General features: G+C 34.0%; 4 protein-coding genes across 5 annotated transcripts; 3 read left to right on the plus strand and 1 right to left on the minus strand.

Annotated features, from left to right (window-relative positions):
• The first annotated feature begins 1,569 nt into the window (after positions 1–1,569).
• On the plus strand, positions 1,570–6,496 carry LOC109012016 (protein trichome birefringence-like 41). Its single transcript, XM_018993445.2, has 5 exons — positions 1,570–2,038; positions 3,711–3,882; positions 5,272–5,447; positions 5,554–5,712; positions 6,118–6,496. Exons 1-5 carry the CDS (start codon positions 1,743–1,745, stop codon positions 6,401–6,403), a joined length of 1,089 nt encoding a protein of 362 aa, XP_018848990.1. The 5' UTR covers positions 1,570–1,742; the 3' UTR covers positions 6,404–6,496.
• A 1,129-nt stretch (positions 6,497–7,625) lies between these two features.
• LOC109012025 (protein trichome birefringence-like 41) lies at positions 7,626–10,927 on the plus strand. 2 transcript variants are annotated; one of them, XM_018993462.2, is made up of 5 exons: positions 7,626–8,063; positions 8,744–8,802; positions 9,808–9,983; positions 10,149–10,307; positions 10,440–10,927. In XM_018993462.2, the coding sequence occupies exons 1-5, from the start codon at positions 7,847–7,849 to the stop codon at positions 10,768–10,770; spliced, it is 942 nt and encodes a 313-aa protein (XP_018849007.1). In that variant the 5' UTR covers positions 7,626–7,846; the 3' UTR covers positions 10,771–10,927. The 2 variants fall into 2 exon arrangements, with proteins under 2 accessions (XP_018849007.1, XP_018849000.1); XM_018993455.2 differs by having other exon boundaries at positions 8,631–8,802; positions 10,440–10,925.
• A 681-nt stretch (positions 10,928–11,608) lies between these two features.
• On the plus strand, positions 11,609–14,665 carry LOC109012037 (protein trichome birefringence-like 42). Its single transcript, XM_018993475.2, has 5 exons — positions 11,609–11,990; positions 12,718–12,889; positions 13,356–13,531; positions 13,659–13,817; positions 14,309–14,665. Exons 1-5 carry the CDS (start codon positions 11,728–11,730, stop codon positions 14,607–14,609), a joined length of 1,071 nt encoding a protein of 356 aa, XP_018849020.1. The 5' UTR covers positions 11,609–11,727; the 3' UTR covers positions 14,610–14,665.
• Positions 14,666–16,404: 1,739 nt separating this feature from the next.
• LOC109012046 (ubiquitin domain-containing protein 1-like) lies at positions 16,405–20,016 on the minus strand. The gene is made up of 4 exons (XM_018993485.1): positions 19,827–20,016; positions 18,473–18,595; positions 16,987–17,106; positions 16,405–16,713 (listed from the first exon to the last, which is right to left on the minus strand). The coding sequence occupies exons 1-4, from the start codon at positions 19,861–19,863 to the stop codon at positions 16,649–16,651; spliced, it is 345 nt and encodes a 114-aa protein (XP_018849030.1). The 5' UTR covers positions 19,864–20,016; the 3' UTR covers positions 16,405–16,648.

The following is a 20,016-nucleotide window of genomic DNA, read 5'->3' on the forward strand; positions in this document are numbered from 1 at the left end:
ATCGATTAGACCAGTCGCCGGAGTACGGATTTGTCCGGAATCGGCAAGGATCCAGTCAGCGGGTGAGAGGATTTGAGGAAAAACCGATATCAGTGGTTTAGCGTCTATTTGAACCCCTAAGAAACTGCTGAATTGGCCGATTCGATCTTTTTTTTTTTATTTTTTAAATATATGTATATAAAACGGTATCGTTTTACTTAAATGAGTGAAACGATGTCGTTTTAGGGCCTAGAAGTTAAAAAATATATATAATAGAACGGCACGGTTTCAAAATGGATTAATAACACCCCTTCTTCTTCTTCCTCCACAATCTTCTTCCTCAGTTCCTCATCTACAACTTTCTTTTAAACACCCATGGCAGAGACGATGGCGTAACGCATCTTCCTTCTTTCTCAGTTCCTCCTCCTTCACAGAATATGCCGACGGTAGACTGAAGACCGCACCGACGCATGTCGAGATCAATATGATCAGTTTTGTCTCCCCAATAGACCGGTTTTGGCCGATTTAATAGACTCGTGACAGACGTCGGTAGGATCTTACTTTGGTACCGAAACTGAAACCGATATCGAACCCAACCATATAATATTTAAATTTTAAGATATTGAATTTAAAATTTAAAGTTCAAAAATATAGATTCGATAGAATCCATACTATTGACTTTGAGATTATTTTGATTAGAATTTGAGGAAACTCTTCATTCCTTGTCCAAAATTAAGAGAAAAAAAAAGAAGAAGATATCAATTCAAGGAAGATTTTCCCCTCAGTATGGCCATAGCCATAGGTGACCAGATCAAACAGGGATGGAATTGACGGCATAACTACTCCCATTAATGCATTATCGCCTAAATCTATCTATATACTTGAAATACCTGCCATTGATTCTCTTCTATCATGGTGGAAGATAGTGAGAATAATGGATGGAGATCTTCTTAATTTTTTTGTTCAAATTTGTCATAATTAGTAGGGAAGAGTCAAATACATGAATGTCATTTTCTCTCACACTTGAAGACTTCATGAAGTTCAGATAAGAATTCAAATATTTTTACTTGAATAATATAGATTATGACATCAAGATTAGCCCCATAATTCCAACACAAAAATATATAGAAAACATGAAATATCTCTGATTTCATGAGGCAATAATAAGCACGAGGCATTTAAACAAAATATCTTTACTCTCTCTAACTTTAAGAGATTTGAAGAAAATATCTTTACTTTTTCTAACCTTTAAGAGATTTACGGCAACAACTGGAGGCCACTTAACTTTTTCTAACCAATTCACATTCATTTCCATTCTGGCGGCTATATTACTACTTCACACGAGATTTTGATGGATTCTCATCAAAATCTCACATTCATTTCCACTTAATTTATTTTATATTAAAAATAATTTTATAATTTAATAAATTATATTAAATCACATCAATTTATATAATTCTTAAGTGACTAAGTATATTTTTCAAAAGGAAAACATTTCCCATTGAATCGGACCATTTGATATGTCAAGACACCTCTCTCTCTCTCTCTCTCTCTCCACCATAAAAGGAAAGCCCCACCCCCATTGGACCACCTTATCATTTTCACTGCCATCATCTCTGTCACTCTAATATTCGACATTAACCCATAGGAGGTTTCCAGTTTCCATATTGGCATTTCCCAGTCCCTCCCTTTTAAACTTGTATTATTTTATTAAACTCAACCTATTTCCAATATTTCTCATGATTTGAAAAGGTTTATACAAAATGGGTTTCCGGGTTTTTTGTTGTGGCTTCTCTTTTGCTTCTTCTTTTGTTGTTGTTCTGCTGCATTCAGCAGTTCTTATTCTCCTTCTTCTCGTTCATCACAAAGCTGCTGCTGCTGCTGCAAGTGATCAATGTGATCTTTTCACGGGAAGATGGGTGCCGGACAAATCGTACCCGCTTTACGATCCTGCCGTCTGTCCCTTCATCGAGCGGGAGTTCAGTTGCCAGAAGAATGGCCGCCCGGATCTGGATTACACCCAGTACAGATGGAAGCCTCTTGGCTGCTATCTCCTTAGGTACCGTTCTATCTTCCTATTTGCTAACCTTGATTGTTCTCTTTGTTTGTGATTACTGATGCATGCTGATAAATGTTCATAACATATCATGGAACAATACGAAACTGTAATTGTTGGGAAGACATTATCTTTTTTAATCTTGTACTGTTTGAAATATGTATTTTCTGATCTTGCTTTTGATGTCTCAGACCTTGTATCTCTGTTTAATGTTTTTCTTTTTTTGCTGAAAAAGAAAAGGTACTCTGATTTTCAGAATATAAACATTACTATATATAATTCTTTCGTTTTATTTCGGCATCACATGCTTTATTATAAAAAATGAAAATGAAAATGAAAATGCAGATTCAGATCTCCCTTGTCTTTCTATATAGATATCGTGTGAACTTGGATTAGACATTCACATGGTTTCTCGACGTAGAATGTTTGACGACACAAGAAACCTTTGTCGTTTGTCGGTCCCCAGTTGGCATTTGGCTGTCACTTTGATGACGAAATGGTTTAAGTTAAATGTAAATCGAGAAATAGATTCTCTTTTAAGAGTCTGGGAAGTGGGAAGTGGGAAGCAGGAAGATGCTCATCCATGGCACCAAGCTCACGGGCCCAAATTGTCTTGTGACTTAATTTCCAATTTCAACCCTTACTTTTTTCCCTTTCTTCCCGTCAGGTCCCCGACTTTTGCCGTGCATTTTTTTGTTCTTCTGAGCGTAAAGCTTAGCTTCCTAATAACTGAAATCTAGGGCAATTTGGTCATTATATTAAGAGGTAATAAATAAGAGAGGGGAAATTTTTAGCCAGCCTTGTGTTTTAAAATTTCGGATTAAGATGTGTTTTTTTTTTCAATTTTGGATTAAGCTGTGTTTAAATTCTTATTAGGATTTGAAGATTCAAGTGGTGGAGAAATAAATATGTCAGTAGGGTCTACAATAAAAATTGAGAATTTAATATTGTCTAAAAAAAAGTAGTGTTATATATATTTATAATTTTATGTATAAGATTTATTTTATCAGGTTTATTTCAAATTTTAAATTTTAGATTTTATAATTTTTAGGATATTAATAACTAACATTTGAAGAAATATATTTTTATACATTTTTCTTAAATACTGTTAACATTTCTTCCTGAAAAATCACATAAGCAATAATAAATATTGTGAAACCACTTTATGTCTTGAGAAAATCTATTTAGTACACCTTTTTTTTAAGAGCCCGATTATACATCAGTCGGCACTCTTCACACATCATGATGTTTTTTTTTTTTTAATTTAATACACTGAGTGTGTTGAGTATGCAGCTAACAATAGGTTGATATAAATAGTTTTTTTTTTTTAACACACCCAACACGTTGTTGATGTGATAGCTTTCCACGTTAACTATATTAAAAAAATATTGATCTTTTTGTATTTTTTTTAAAAATTTAATGGGTCTTTGTAGCAAAACTTGTCTGTCTTATCTCTATTATTTTAGACTTCTAAGTTTTCTTGATAAAAAGATTTACAAAGTTTTCTTGAATGTAAATAATCCAAATTGATAGTTTGAAATTAATTAGATTGAAAGTAAGGGCTGATCATGTCTTAACCACATAGATTAGGGAAATGATCCGAAGTAATTAATTAATTAATTAATATAGGGGCATGATTTCTTCTGATTTTTCATTTTCATTTTCTATATTGTAGATTTGATGGTCAAGACTTTTTGGAACGATTTCGAGGGAAGAGCATCATGTTTGTAGGGGACTCGCTGAGCAGAAATCAATGGCAGTCATTGACATGCATGCTTCATTCTGCCCTCCCCAATGCTAAATACAATTTAACAAGACAAGAGGATGTTTCCACCTTTTCATTTACGGTACGCCAACACACATATATAAATATATATATATTTGGAAAAATCTAATTGTAAGCAATTTTACGTATTAATACGCGTATTCATTTAATATGATTGGTCAGAAAGTATATTTTTTTTAAAACAGTATTAATTTAAATTTAGAATATAAAGACAACAACATTAATATACATATTGATACGCAAACTTATTTATACATAACAAAACTCTATACATATATAGTTGATAAAGTTTTACGGTATACCTTCCATTTGAAAAAAAAGTAAATAAATTTAAAATTTACATAAAAAAATTATTTTTTAATAATAGACGTGTACGAAATTTATTCGTTTTAAAATTATATATAACATTATTTTATATTTCAATATTTATATTTATTATCTCTAATATTTAAGTAAATTTTCTTTTTGATTACACGTGAAGCGATCAGCCTTTTATTTTCATTAAAGATGAAGTGCAATGAACAGTAATTGTATATATGTGGAACTTTTGCTAGGAGTACTTTTGCAAGTTGTAGCACTACACATTTAAATTTTTTGGCTGCCTTGGGAGTCCCCAGATCTAGACATTTAATCCTGTGGACCACTTTGCACTTTAATAGGTAGGAAAATGCTATGCGTCTCGACATATTGTTTCTGATTATTTTTATTTAATGATTAAAAAATTATTTTTTAATTATATTATTTTTTAAATATTAAAAAATATTAAAAAATACATTTAAAAAAAAAAATTGAAGTTTCACCCTAATAAATATTAATAAACATGGGGAAAAGGTTCCAAGATGGACCTCACACAAGTTTATTTTATACTGTGCTGACCTTTTTGTTTTTGGAGTTGGAGCTAGCAATCATAAGTTACTGACTTTTAAGCCCCTTTTTCCTGTTCTAGATTCTTTCCCCAACCCCCAAATAATTAGTTTTGAGTCTTTGACGTATAAACAGCTACCTTTCAACCACTTATCAATATCATCTTAGGTTTTGTTTATTTTTATAATTATTTTTATTTTTATTTTATTTTATTATTATAATTTTTTTAAAATTTTATATAAAATAAAATAAATAGTTTAATTTTTTAAAATATTATTAAAAAAATATATTCTAATAATATTTTATTTAACTTTTAATATTCTAACTCTATAATAGCTGCAAAACTAGCTTGCATATCTATATATGTTCAATAGTCGTGAAATAATTTAATATGATATATTAGATTGTAAAATTATTTTTATTATAAAATAAATATAAAACTATATTAATTTATGAAATTTTTTTTTATGATTTTTTTTTATAACTGTAACACTTTTCAATTAAATATGATTATTATCCTCCAATATTACCTATTTTTTGGGTGAAATTTGTTTAATATTTTTCTTCACTTTTAATGACGTTACAGGATTATGGAGTTAAAGTCATGCTGGATCGGAATGTGTATTTGGTAGATGTTGTACGAGAAGAAATTGGTAGAGTCTTGAAACTTGATTCAATCGAGGGAGGGAAGCTATGGAAAGGAATGGACATGCTCATCTTCAACACATGGCATTGGTGGAACAGAAGGGGACCTTCTCAACCGTACGGTCTCTTTTTTCTATTTCTCAAACATTTTTGGATGATTTTCTTTGTAAAAGAATTTTGGGTTTAATTAAGATAATTGTATGATATTTTTAATTTTTACCAGATGGGATTACATCCAAGAGGGAACAACGATTAGCAAGGACATGGATCGTATGCTTGCTTTCCAGAAGGCACTTGCAACATGGGCTACGTGGGTGGATCTTAACATCGATCCTACCAAGACTTCCGTTTTCTTCCAAGGAATTTCCCCATCCCATTACAAGTAAGTTCTTCCAATATTACTATTTCCCGGCCAATTCAAGGTCTAAGGTTAACACCTACAATCTTTTGAGACCACACCTCCTGATGAAAAATCAGCAATTTAACTAGTTTCGTGTAGAAAAAATTTTGAGAATGAGGTGCACGGGAGTAAAATTTACTGTGCAAGAATGGATCCGAAGGACCCTATCTTGGAGAGGTTCCCGACGTAAAAAAAAAAAAAAAATGGACACATAAATAGATAGCTTTGAGTTGGGGTAAAAACATGAAGGGAATATAATTTAAACAGAGAATAATGCTATATATCTCGAATTGGAGAAAGGTGTTTGACAAGTTAAAAGATAAATTGTATGTTACTCTGATCACCACCTTTTAAATTTTTGTTCGATCTTTATATTTTGGACTGCAGTGGCAGCCAATGGAATGAACCGAATGCGAAGAGCTGCGTGAGGCAGAAGCAACCATTGCTTGGGTCCACATATCCAGGAGGCTTGCCACCAGCAGTGGGGGTGCTGAAGAGTGCATTAACAAAGGTTTCAATACCCGTCAAGTTGCTTGACATAACAAACCTCTCGCTTCTACGCAAAGATGGACATCCTTCTCTTTATGGTTTGGCCGGAATGGACTGCAGCCACTGGTGTCTTGCTGGTGTTCCTGATACTTGGAACCAGATTCTTTACAATCTTATTCTTTGATCCATCAACCTCATGGATTATTAATTTCTACACCCAGACTAAACATGATCCACGATTATTATTCAATAATGAGATTTTCACAGCTCCTTGGTGAAGGCTGCATTTTTACCAGTACTACTGTTGCACTGATACCCTTTTTTCAATGATACCAAGATCAAGATCAGGACCCGTTGATTTCTTTTATAAGGGCTCACATGCTCATGTACTCTCTATTTCTCTTTAAGATCTGAAAATTCTTAGAGTATCTCAATTCTTACAACTACCATTTTGAATTGGAAAGAAAAATGGTAAAAGGAACGCTGTTCAGAGAGAGAGATGAGATCAGCAGTACTAGACAATTAATAGCGCGTTGCTAATTATGATACGGGTAAAAGTAGAGAATCATGTAGTAATTATGATACGGGTAAAAGTAGAGAATCATGTAGTATTTACGTAATTCACGATTGTAAATATATTTTCTTATAAATTTATCATCCTTTGGACTAAACAAGTACAACTTCAATAGAATAGAAAGGTAATGAACATGATCTAAAAATAGATTTAGTAATACAATAATTGCTTAACTATTATTGATGCATGCGTGGAAGTATCCCTAGAATTGAATACTTTTTCAAGGCAATCAATCATTAAATTAAAGATCGCTTTCCTAATAACAATTATATACAGCTAGATAGCCTTTACAACAGTACTACTGATTTGAAAAGTGATATTCATCTTATGATTCGGTTGTCCTATAGAGTTTGGGCGAAAAACTCCATAATCTGCTATTTTAAATGATCATATAAATTATCATCATGTGATATGTATTATGATGTAGTACTACTACTCTACTTCCTCGTTTTAATTAATTTACAACATGTTTTATTTTTTATGCTGATGTTCTACCTACAAGGTTGGTTAGATGCCACAAACAACCATGCATCATGTGCAACCCCTGCCGACAATATTTCATATGAAATATCAACCATAAAACAGACGATAATGATCATGAACATGCAGGAAAAACAAAGGCTTCCCTTCGAAGAATGGGATGCAATTAGATGATTTTTTTTTTTTATTTATTTCCACTTAAATGATAAGAATTTAGTCCACACGTCAATGTCCCAACAGCAATGCACACTAGAAACGAAAAAGAGTGGGCGCGCACGAGAAGAAAACTAATTTCTTCGTCTTCAAGTGAACCCAAACACACATATATGCTGACCTAACCGATCAAGTCCTTTTCATGCATGACCATCTTTAGCTGTCCAATACCGCTAGCTCTGTATTTCTTCATCATTGATCTTATTTCACTTTTCTGAGTCCATATTCTCGTGATCTTTCTCTTTTATCTCTTTTTTCACCACCCGCACGCACGCATGGGACGTAGGATTAGATCAAGCTTCTGCCCTTTTGCTTTTGCCGTTCAACTACTACTCATTTCATGCCTCCACCAATATTGCAATGCCAAAGCAGAGCAATCGAGTAACTTGGGTCGTGATTTCCAGTTGGACAGCTGCAATTTCTTCCAAGGAAGTTGGGTTTCTGACGATTCTTATCCTTTGTACAAAACAGCAGTCTGCCCGTTTGTCGAGGAAGGATTTGATTGCCAAAGAAATGGGCGGCCTGATAATGATTATCTCAAATACAGATGGAAGCCTACAGGCTGTGCATTGCCGAGGTACCCCATGATCATTATATGTTTTGTCTTGTATCTTTCAGTACAATGGTCCCTAAATGATCACACGCATTTAATTTCTAGTGTCAGTATGATCTGTATAGTTTTTGCCAAGATGAAAGACAACCACACTAAGAATATATGAAAAATCATATATATATATATATATATATATAATAAATGCAAAACTAATTCTAGGAATATACCATATATGCATGGAAGATGATAGGCACTAGTCTTGATCAATGATTACAAGTAGTACTAGATAGTCTGAAGCCATTGGACAGAAGTTGGTGATCGAATATCGTCCCATCTTCTGGCAGAAATGATATGATTTCTTTTGTTTTACAATCTGATTAAAGTCATGATCATCATCAATATTGTGGCTTAAGCATTTATAAAATACTAATTACATATATATATATAAATATTAATTTGTTATAATCAGATATACATAAATTTTTAGCAAGCCTTGTGAAGCGTTTTATAATTAAGTCATTGATCATCCTGTAGTACACTCATGTCCAATATTCATATATGGTAACATCTTTAGATTTCATGTGTACGTAGATTTGACGGTCGGGATTTCTTGAGAAGATTTCAAGGGAAGAGAATATTATTCATAGGGGACTCTCTAAGCCTCAATCAGTGGCAATCTCTCACATGCATGCTTCATGTTTCAGTGCCCCGAACAAACTACACTGTCCAGAGAAGAGGCGGACTCTCAATCTTTACTTTGCAGGTTAGTTTTAACTTTTAATACGAATTAATTAGTACTGGCTCTTCGAAGAGCTAGGAACCACCTTTTGGTTCTCAAATGATCTGTTTTCAACCACCAACCAATTGGCAAAAAAAATTATTTAAGGTTGTGGCATATATATATATAGAGAAAATATACTTACAATCGTGGATTGAGTAACCGTCAGGTAATCGCTTTGAAAAAAATGAATAAAATATGAGATCCACATGAAAAAATTAATTTTTTAATAGTGGACCCCACTCTTTTTCAACACAATTACGCGGCGGTTACGCACTTCACGGTTGTATGTAGAATTACTCATATATATATATATAAAGATCCGACTAAGCTTGGGTTTTATGATTGTAATTAGGTCATGAATTAATACTAATTTGAAAGGATTTTCAAGTGAGACCATGTTATACATGATCTATTTCATGAAACATCACCTTAACGATACAACTCTACTTTAAATGAACGGTATTTTAATTTATAGTACTAATGCTAGGTGTAAGTCTAAGTTGTACAAGCCTTAAGATATTACTAATACTCTAAGTTGCACAAGCCTTACGCAAGTTTTGCTCCAAGCCTTATCACTGTTAATAACCCTAACCGTACGTAGTACTCATCATGATGTCATGTTGCAAGCAACTATATAATATATATATATATATATTGATAATTACAAACTTTGGGAGGACAATATATAGAAGAACCTTTAATTTATTGATCATTTTATCATTTACATGCATGGGATTAATTATTATATGAGAGAAACGGAGGGATTAATCGGCCTGCCGACAAACTGGCCTATGATTGTGACCTTTTTACTACGTACATAGCATATATACATATATATATATATATAGGATGGGAATAATAACAACATGAAGAACAATGATCAGCGTAATCATCATGTATGGGAACTCTCCCCGTCTCCATATAATATACATCGTGTTTTCATTCATGTCTACGAATATATAATTGGATGTTGCGCCATGCATGCAGGGCTATCGAGTTTCTGTGGCGTTTTCCCGTAATGCATTTCTGGTGGATCTTGTAAAAGAAAATATCGGCACTGTTCTAAAGCTCGATTCCATTAACAATGGAAATGAGTGGAAAGGATATGACATGCTTATCTTCAACTCCTGGCACTGGTGGCTCCATACAGGAAGAAAACAGCCGTAAGTAAGATTAACGATATTAGTATTCTCGATCCAAAAATTAAATAAAAAGAAGCAGATAGCCTTTTGGTCATGCTAGCTTCGACATGATGTGCTGAGATCATTAAAATAATTAATATGGATTACTATATAATAATATATTAATAAAGTTTTAAGTTAATGCAGATGGGAGTATGTTCAAGTAGGAGATAAAATACAGAGAGATATGGATCGTCTGGCTGCTTTTAAGGAGGGGCTAACCACTTGGTCAAAGTGGGTGGACTCTAACATAGATACTAAAATCACCCAAGTATTCTATCAAGGCGTTTCTCCAACCCATGACGGGTATGCTAGCTAGCTAGCTAGCTAGCTCTTCATTTCTTAATTTATAATATCACGTTAACTACATGATGAGCAGAATTAAAAACTAAACTAATATCTTTGGATAATTTCATCATGTACGTATTGATGGAGCAGTGGTGAAGAATGGAACTCCTCAAACTCAAACTCTACAACGTCTTGCCGTGGACAAACACAACCCGTGAGTGGTTCAACATATCCAGGGACTTTGCCGCCAGCCGTAGCGGTGGTAAAAGATGTGTTGAGTAAAATCTCAACTCCCGTGACATTGCTCGATGTGACTACTTTATCACAACTGAGAAAAGATGGACACCCATCGATTTATGGTTTCGATGGGAGAAGGGGAAATGACTGTAGTCATTGGTGTCTTGCTGGTGTCCCTGATACATGGAATGAACTCTTATATGCAATTCTTGTCTCTCGATCAAGACGTAATTCAGGCCATTAAAAGCTAGCTAGCTAGCCCGCGTCTTAATTAACATTATTGTTTACTTTAATTTGGTAGTCGATCTTTTCAGCTAGCTAGCCTCTTAATTTGGTGTCTGAAAATTGTTAACTTTTGGTGGTATTTGATCCAATATTCTTTGGTGAAAATTAATGTAAATTGTAAAGATTAATAATAATTTGAGATATTTGGAATCATCCTCAAGAAAAAGGCAACAATATGCATATATGTTTAATCATACCTTATTTTAATGTTTTTTTTTTAATGAAAAATAGACTTAATTCATTTATGAAAGCGAAGTTATAGTTGTACATGTGTAACTAAGACATACAGGAAAAAACCCATATTACAAGTTAATTACTAACGGTTGAGACTCCATTAGTACACAAATTCCTTTGTGGCTGGTATGGTTTTAACTTCTGTAACTTTGTACAGATAAATCGTATAAGAGACCACAATACTAGATATGCCTAATTCCTTATTTTTAATGTTTTGGTATCATATATAATGAGATTGTGATCTCATTCATCAAATTAATTAATCTACCAATTGCTATCATAAATTACCCAATTTAACATTTAAGAACAACTAATTGCCTTGCATAATGATTCTATTTTCGGGAGGAGAATTAATGTGGTGATTTCATTGTGTTTATATTTTTCTGGCCTTTACTTATTATATGTATATGAGGTATATTTTTTTTAATCTAATTTTGTCTAAGAATTCTAGCCGCTGACGGTGTGTTCCCAAATATACTTCTAATTAATAATTCATGTTAAAGATTTTTCTTCGGTTCAAAACATCCACCAAATTATATATTAAACGTCCCTGCTTCAACTACTCTAGCAAAATATATAAGGCGTTACGTACACATATCATTCTCGTTTCTCTTCCCTGCCAAGCCGGCCAGGCCAGTACGTTGTATCTCACATTTTCAGACTCTCGATCGTCTGATCTCAGATGGCTTCGTGGTTAGGTTTATTGGGTCACGTTTTTGTTGCTCTAAGTACTCTCAGCTCCCTGGTGGCGGCATCAATATTACAATACCATGTGCATGGCTGCAATTATTTCGAAGGGAGTTGGGTTCTTGATAATTCGTACCCTCTCTACAATGCATCGAGTTGTCCGTTCGTCGGAAAAGGATTTGACTGCGTGAAGAACGGCAGACCCGATAAGGAATACCTCAAATATAGATGGCAGCCTAATGATTGTGACCTTCCAAGGTAACCCTTTCCTTCTTCCTTCCTTCCTCTAATTCTTCTTCTTTCCTTTGCTTTCCCGGCCCCTCGATCGAGTGCTATGTTGGTCATTCTACTTTATCAATTTGTGCTAGTTCATGTACTGCTCACAGAGCATCATGTATAAATATAAGCTGAAGTTTAGGATGAATAAGCTAGCTAGGATTGTTTGAACTGCATGCGAGTTAGGAAGAGTAAATTAATAGATTTGAAACTCATGAACCTAAACTGATCCGATCAGTGTTTGATCAGCAGAGAACAATCGCTTCTAGCAAAAAATATAGAGAGAAAGAGCAGATCAGATTGTTGAAACTTGTATAAATTATCATTAATCCATGTTTTTTATGTCTAAATTGGGAGTCAATATTAGTCCATCGTGGATCCCATGATGAGCGAAATCAACGGTGGATTAGCTATTACCAGATCATTATAGTATATATAGTACTATATTGTCACGGGGATAGCTGAGCAAGTCATGAGATTTGGTTGGCTTTGGAAGTTGAATTGAAAGTCTTCAAGGAGAGAGATTTTGCAAGCATGGAAATCGAGGATTAATATGGAAAAGAACGCATATTGATGATGTTATTTACAATACTCATCTCGACATGACCTGCATTGTTTTCCACGACTTTATTGCATCAACGCTATAGATGCATTGCATTGAATTGGTATTGAATTTTAATTGGCTGCATTGATTGCTGTGCATGTGTAGTTTTAATGGTCAGGATTTCTTGGAGAGACACAGAGGCAAAAAGATCATGTTTGTGGGGGATTCCTTAAGTAACAATATATGGCAGTCTCTAACTTGCATGCTTCACTCCGCTGTCCCCGACTCTGAATACACCTTGAGCCAGCAGAAGCAGCTCTCCACTTTTTCATTCCCAGTTAGGCACCTTCTTTTCTATTTTTTCAGCTAATTAGCTCCATTTCATATATAATCCCAATGTTAGTCAATATGCTGCTTAATTTGCATAAGAAAAGAAGATATATATATATATATTAAGGGAAGAGATCAATTAGCTTGGTTTAATCATATTATATTTGTATATGAGCGGTGCTACTTTGCTGCTCATATCTACCCGTGGAAAGTTACCGCTAGGCTAAAATCAGTTTTTTATTTTTATTTTCAATTTTTTTATTCAATTTATTTTATCATTTTAAAACATAAGAAAAAAATATCAATACAATAATAATTACTTTCTTATAAATTATTAAGTAAAGAAAAAAAAATTAAAATACATGATGTGTCAAAATCAAGTATCAAAGTAGCATTATTCTTTGTATATATGTACTTAATTAATTTATTTATTTTACCTGGGTAATGTACATTCATTGTGTGTATACGTGTAGGAATATGGGGTTTCAGTTATATTTCTGAAAAATGGATTCCTGGTGGACTTGGTTAAGGAAAAGGTAGGCAGAGTTCTAAGGCTGGATTCCATCAGTACAGGTGATCAGTGGAAAGGAGTAGACGTTCTAATCTTCAACACCAACCACTGGTGGACTCACACCGGGCGATTTCAAACGTATATATATCAAAAATAGCTAGAGTGCATGCTTTCACAAAATTAACTTCCATCTCTAGCAAATTAAATTAATTATTCCTAATTTATAAGAAGGCTGAGCTAATGATCAGTTGATTTTGTGTTGTAGGTGGGATTACTTTCAAATAGGCAACACCCTTGTGAAAGAGATGGATCATATGAAAGCTTACAAGATAGGGTTAACGACTTGGGGTAAATGGATCGACTCAAACATTGATCCTTCCAAGACTAGAGTTTTCTTTCAAGGAGTTTCTGCCGCTCATATTGAGTAAGTGCCCATATTTAATTTGTTATAATAATATCGAGAATGTTTCTTTTTTATTTTAGATTATGTCATTCTACGTAGTTATACCGGCTAACGCTATTTATACTATTTAAAATAGAAAAACATCATAGACACAAAAGAATCTCACAAAGTGATTCCACATACTGATGTAGCTGCCACGTCTCTCCCCCTATATATTTTTGTCTCTCTTTCTTTCTCCCTCTCCCCCGTGCCTCTCCCCTCCTCCTTTTGTGGGATCATTTTGTATCTTTAGCAACCCTCTTTAAAATATAGCTTTATTAGCCGGTCATTTAAAATATGACACATTAGCTTATTATGTAACGTCTAAGGATAACCAAATTCAGATGAAGAACAACATGCATCCATCTTTGATGTATGTCCTAGCTAGCTAGTTGTCCTGATCTTATGTTACTAATATTATCAAGTTTGTGAGTCATTTGGTTTGATGCATGCATGTCCTGATCCTTTGACAGTGGTAAGGAATGGAATGATCCAAAGGCAAAGGATTGTCATGCAGAAACACAACCAGTGGAGGGATCAAAGTATCCAGGCCCCAAAAATCCAGGAGAAGATGTGGTAAAGAGTGTGCTGAGTGGAATGTATAAGCCCGTTTATTTGCTCGACATTACTTTGCTCACACAGCTAAGAAAAGATGGCCATCCTTCTATTTATACCGGCGCAGGCAGTGCTTTTGTGGATTGCAGCCATTGGTGTCTCGCTGGTGTTCCTGATACTTGGAATGTAATTCTTAATGCAGCTTTGCTTCAGAAGTAATTTAATTTCTTTTTTCCTTTTTTATATTTACTTTTTATTATTTGGAATATTATGCGTTAATGTTGGATTCAGTTTTTTTTTTCCTGCTGCATTCAGTTATTTATTGTAAAAAATTGGGAAAAAAAAATCTTTTTAATCCACAAGTTATCAAAAGTTTTAATAATTTGCATCATAAATTGAAATTTCTGTACTCTCAATTAAGACATACTCCGGTTTGGATTGAAAATTCACCTTAATTTATTTCATCTCATCATTACAACTTTTTTAAATTCTTTCACAAAATATAATAAACATTTCAATTTGTTCAAATCTCAAAACAATAATAATATTAAAAAATAATATTATAATAATATTTTATTCAACTCTTCTAAAACCATCTCAATTCATCTCAACTCATCTCTAAATTCAAACAGAGAGAGTTAAGGTTGTCTCACGAAATGAAAATTGAAAAACCATAAACTAGGCATGTGCAAACCAAACCAGACTATTCGATCGGCGTCCGCAAAACACGGAGATGGAGGGAAAATGAATGCCTTTGCGGAAGGAAACAAATTAATAATCGGGAATCAATCACAAGATACAGAGCCAAAATATTCTAAAATCTCTCATAATTCTTTTCCTTTCCGTTTAGAGAAAGAGAAAGAAAAAGAAAAGAACAAAGTATGGCATAAATCGAAAACTTCGGCATACTAGAAGAGATCAATCTCTTTTTTCCGATCACATCCATTGGTGTGTGAACCACGTCGCCATTCGTTTATCACAGACTAAGGATCTGTTTGGAAACACAATTGTCTCAGACTATTTCACTACTATTTACAAATAATTCACTATTCACAAACAATTAACTACTATTCACATATAATCTAAGAAACTCTTCGCATCCAAAAGAGCATAATTATCATGCATGCTTTTGAGTACTAGATTCTTTCATGTTGGAAATGTTCCGTGCTGAAAGATAGCTCTCTATGTTTATGAGTAGCCTCTAAAATATTGGGTTACGAGTCCAGGCCTCCTCTCCTGCAGTTAAAAAGTCACCCAATATGGAAACACTGCTGCATCCAATCGGCCAACAGTTAAAGCGGGAAACAGGAAAGCAGGGAACTTGAAAGATCCTAATTAGCAGGGCAACATTCTGTCAATTCTTCAAGAGGGTTTGAGGAGACGTATTAAAAACTTGAGCGAAGCAGCACTGAATAAAGAAATATTTAGTTGATGATTCTTCAAATGCCAGTCATCCAAAGAGAATGTTTTCGGCTTTTGCTGTAGCCTATAGAACTGAATGGAGTTAGGTCCAAAACAATTAACTGCATTTCGAGCTTCGAACCCAAACTTCCTCACCAACTTCACAGAAAAAAAAAAAAAAAATACTCAATCCATTCATAGTAAAGATACTCACTCTGATTAACTTGATATCACTCTCCACAAATTTCTATCCATACTTAGTTGACACAACATCTTTAAAAGAGAGAAAGCATACATGCAGGAACTATATTGAAGAATATTTCCTTTAGTTTTGCCTAAGATGTCAATTTAGGGATCATTGTTTTTTTTGGTATAATCTACCTTCTATATTTACTCTCCAGTTTACCAATAGTTCGTAATGTAATAGCCCTAATCCATTGCCAAATATAAGGATCCAGAGAAAGTCTGTTCTACTCTGGGAAATGTGCCTGGAGACGCAACGGTAACAGCTTACAAGCCAAAGAAAGGTGATAAAATATAAATCAAATTAACTTGCAGCATGATTGTTTTTACCCGGAGAATGGTTAAATCAATCAAAATAATCAATCACTCATGGACCCAAAAGTATTTTCATTCATAAGATGAGAAGAAATTCCGTTGTTTGGGAATAAATCCAAATAGTTGTTGCATTCTCATTCAATTACCAGAAGAAACTTACAGCAGGCTAAAAGGAGTCCAAAGTGAATGCAAACAGAAAGACACTTTGTGAAAGATTTGAATGCGTACAACAGAATAATGTACATGATTTACATTCAATCTCTGTGCACAAAAGGAGCCATGTATCTTCCTCTCAGGTATTAAACGTCTCGAATCAAGTTGGTTGGTTCACTCAACACGTATTTGGGTAGTTCATATTTTGCACCTGCAATAAGTTTTGTAAGGCGAGATAGCAAAAGTTCATGAAAAAAGAGAATCAGCACAAAATAAATAATACCATGAAAACAATCGCAGAACTAGGGTTCAACATTAAAGCAAGGACACACCATATTAGAAAAAAGGTACTGATCCTGACACCCTAAGTTATTATTTGGTCATGTATGTTTTCTGTAGAACAGTTCATTCCCCATATGGACCAAGGAAATTTCTAATCGGGGAGAAGTTATTATAAGAAAGGAAAGCAACATGGATTAAATACCTCTTTCATCATAGCAAATCGTCAAATCAGCACTCTGAATAATGATCCCCGCACTGTCTACAATTGCTTGCGCAAGGGTTAAGTCAGTTTCAGCAGCAGCTCGAAGTGCATCCCAAATCTCTATTGGCCAGGAAAATGATAATTACATTTCAGTTATAAGGGTGGAAAATTAGAAGCATGTGTAAGAAAAATATTTTTGGTACCAGAGCAAGGTCAACAGAAAATCATAGGAACTTGGCAAACAACTAGATTATTAACCCTCTTTCACTCCTAGGGTCATGAAATCAAAGGAAAATAACCATAGTTTGAAGAATTTGAAAGTTTATAATCTTCTGATCTGACAGATACTTGTATTTGCTAGTGCCCAAAATATAAAAAAGGTCTTACTATAAAAAACTACATTGTAAAAGACATTTGCCAATCAATAGAAACAACCATGTTAAAGTGTAATATTAGATAATTGATTGACTGCTATGGATGTTAAATGCCAATTGCCAACTGAATGTTGGAGGCACGTCCCATATGGGAGGCTTATCTTGAGTTCTGAAGTTTAAGACTCCGCCTTCTGTCCCCATCAACAATATGAATATGGTTGAATAATTAAATCAAGAACAAAACTCATCATAACAAAGCCTACAATTAGGCTGGTTTGGTTACACAAAACCAAACTATCTCATCTCATATAATCATTACAACTTTTCCAAACTCTCACACAAAATATAATAAACAATTCATTTTTTTCAAATCTCAAAAATAAAAATAATATTAAAAATTATATTATAACAATATTTTATTCAACTTTCAACAAAACATCTTATTTCATCTCATCTCATCCGAACTACGTAACCAAACGAGGAATAAATGTTTGGAGTCAGCTATAAAAACATCTAACGCCATTATTCTCTATCAGATTATACACCATCATGCCCTTTTAATGACAGTCAATTTGACCTTTCCCATAACCTTGTACTGGCTTTATAAACATTTTTTTTCATAAAAGGGCGAGACCTCAAATTTTATTGATAAACCTCTTATGCAAACCGTGGTTAAAATTAAACATCTTGGTATTCGTAAAATAACCCAAAAAGTAAGATGCCAACAAATAAAACCCCTACACAAAACAACTACACAATTCAAACCTACCAAATGAAACAAAGGACCTTTTTTTTTTTTTTTTGCCAGATAATTGGTGACCAAGGAAGCAGGGTTCAATAACATGTAAAGCGCACAACACATAATGCAGTTCTAATTGTTTCTCTCTCATAGCTAACCCCCTTATACGCTTTGGTAATAAATATACATAAATAGATAAATGAAAATTATCTAACCATGAAATTTTGATTGTATACCCAAAAAAGGATTATTAATCTTAGACTTGTTTATTTTATTTTTCTCAACTTTGTTATATTGCAAGCTAACCTTAGATAATTGCAAAATATTTCCAGAAAAATATTTGGGCAATCTGACAAAATGTCAAAAACACTACCTTTCCTGCCACCGTAATGAGGAGCAGTGTCCCAAAACTCGTCCCGCATCTGCATGAGTTGAGTCTTTGTTATTTGCTGAGGATGCTTCCAAGATTTTGGCTTCCGGATCTTTTTCCCATTCCCTGTTTCACATTAGAATATCATTCAGCATTACAAACTATATTTAACATGTGAATCAGGACTGTCAATCTGATAGCACCAGTCATTAGCTCACCATGACTGAAACTAGTTACTATAGCTATAAATCTTCATGAAATAATAAACTTGGAGCACTGCAATTAACTAGAGTTCTGAAATATTTAATGGTTACTAGTCCAACTGGAGTTTAAGCTGCATGTGTGTTGACGTGAATGACATAGACAAGAAAGAAGATGACATATTCATTAGCTCCTTTATAAAAGAGCAATGCCAGTTTATAACCATTTCATTATAAAAACAATGGTCTAAACATTGTGGCAGTGCCCATTCCCCTTTGGAACTCATCTCACACTTTTTCATCATGATTTGGACTTTTTAATTATAAATAAATAAGTGTAAATGTCAGCCACACTCATGCAAGCGTCGGTACTTCCAAAAACTTCAATCAAAGAGTAATACCCCACATGTTCTTTTGGTATGGGATCGGGAATCTGATCAGTGTCAATAAATAGGGCTAAAGATCCTATCTTTTTTTTCTGTCGTAGGATCTAAGGAATAGTTAACGGGCAGGGAAATACTCGTTGAGGAGCTGTATGCCAAGAGGTTTTAGAATAGTAACAAAAACTTAGAATAGTTGGTTGTTACTCTTTAACTCTTTGCAAAAAATTGTAGAATTCTTTCATGATTATGATGGGTTATGCAAGTACCTTATATTGATTCGACATTATTTTTAGAAAAAAATGTTCCAGAAACTCGATTCTGAAATTTTGGATTCACAATCAGCCACTCAATCTACAAAGAAGACAGTCGCTGAAAACGCAAAGAATGTACAGAACCAAACAATTCGCATGCCAAAAATCAGCAGAGAAATCAATGAACCTTTCAACCAATTGAAAAAAGAATGGGAGGAAAAAAAAACAAAGTACTGCATGGTTTGCTAGCCAGAAACTACAAAAAACTTTCAAAATTGCAACTCTACAAGTCCTAGATTTTCACTAGACTATGCCTACCATAAAATAACTATTTTGGCATAGTTTCCAGCCAAATATTCATTCATTTGTAATAATTACAAAGAGATTTTACTTTAATCATGATTTATTATCATTATTTGTTGTTTCCCGTTGGTTTTCTCGGAAACCAAACGGAAGTTAAAGTCTTGGAAACAAACAAATCAGAGACACAAAGAGCAGGATAGAGAAAATAAAGTGACCTCACCGTCGCCTTTGTCGGGCGATGATAAAGCGCAGCCCATTCGGCTCCTGATTCCCAGACGAAACGAATCGCAGGTTAAGAGAGGTGGAAAGGACAGCTCAGAAAAGCAGAGGCTTCATGGAGACGCGAAGTCAAAGGTGGAGGGGGAAGCTTGTGCTTGTTGATTTTGCTGTTGCTGTGGAGCTAGCTTTGT

Source organism: Juglans regia, chromosome 2 (genome assembly GCF_001411555.2).
Source record: "Juglans regia cultivar Chandler chromosome 2, Walnut 2.0, whole genome shotgun sequence".
Classification (NCBI taxonomy): domain Eukaryota; kingdom Viridiplantae; phylum Streptophyta; class Magnoliopsida; order Fagales; family Juglandaceae; genus Juglans; species Juglans regia.

What these genes read in the sequence shown, in the direction of transcription:
- LOC109012016 (XM_018993445.2), top strand. Translation starts at nt 1,743, where the DNA reads ATGGGTTTCCGGGTTTTTTGTTGTGGCTTCTCTTTTGCTTCTTCTTTT. An exon ending in AGAAGGGGACCTTCTCAACC is followed by an intron (nt 5,448 to 5,553) that starts GTACGGTCTCTT and finishes AATTTTTACCAG; the next exon opens with ATGGGATTACATCCAAGAGG. An exon ending in ATTTCCCCATCCCATTACAA is followed by an intron (nt 5,713 to 6,117) that starts GTAAGTTCTTCC and finishes TTTGGACTGCAG; the next exon opens with TGGCAGCCAATGGAATGAAC.
- LOC109012025 (XM_018993455.2), top strand. Translation starts at nt 7,762, where the DNA reads ATGGGACGTAGGATTAGATCAAGCTTCTGCCCTTTTGCTTTTGCCGTT. An exon ending in TCTCAATCTTTACTTTGCAG is followed by an intron (nt 8,803 to 9,807) that starts GTTAGTTTTAAC and finishes CCATGCATGCAG; the next exon opens with GGCTATCGAGTTTCTGTGGC. An exon ending in GTTTCTCCAACCCATGACGG is followed by an intron (nt 10,308 to 10,439) that starts GTATGCTAGCTA and finishes TTGATGGAGCAG; the next exon opens with TGGTGAAGAATGGAACTCCT.
- LOC109012037 (XM_018993475.2), top strand. Translation starts at nt 11,728, where the DNA reads ATGGCTTCGTGGTTAGGTTTATTGGGTCACGTTTTTGTTGCTCTAAGT. An exon ending in AATGATTGTGACCTTCCAAG is followed by an intron (nt 11,991 to 12,717) that starts GTAACCCTTTCC and finishes GTGCATGTGTAG; the next exon opens with TTTTAATGGTCAGGATTTCT. An exon ending in GTTTCTGCCGCTCATATTGA is followed by an intron (nt 13,818 to 14,308) that starts GTAAGTGCCCAT and finishes ATCCTTTGACAG; the next exon opens with TGGTAAGGAATGGAATGATC.
- LOC109012046 (XM_018993485.1), bottom strand. Translation starts at nt 19,863, where the DNA reads ATGGGCTGCGCTTTATCATCGCCCGACAAAGGCGACG. An exon ending in TCATTACGGTGGCAGGAAAG is followed by an intron (nt 17,107 to 18,472) that starts GTAGTGTTTTTG and finishes CCTGGCCAATAG; the next exon opens with AGATTTGGGATGCACTTCGA. An exon ending in GATTTGCTATGATGAAAGAG is followed by an intron (nt 16,714 to 16,986) that starts GTATTTAATCCA and finishes AACTTATTGCAG; the next exon opens with GTGCAAAATATGAACTACCC.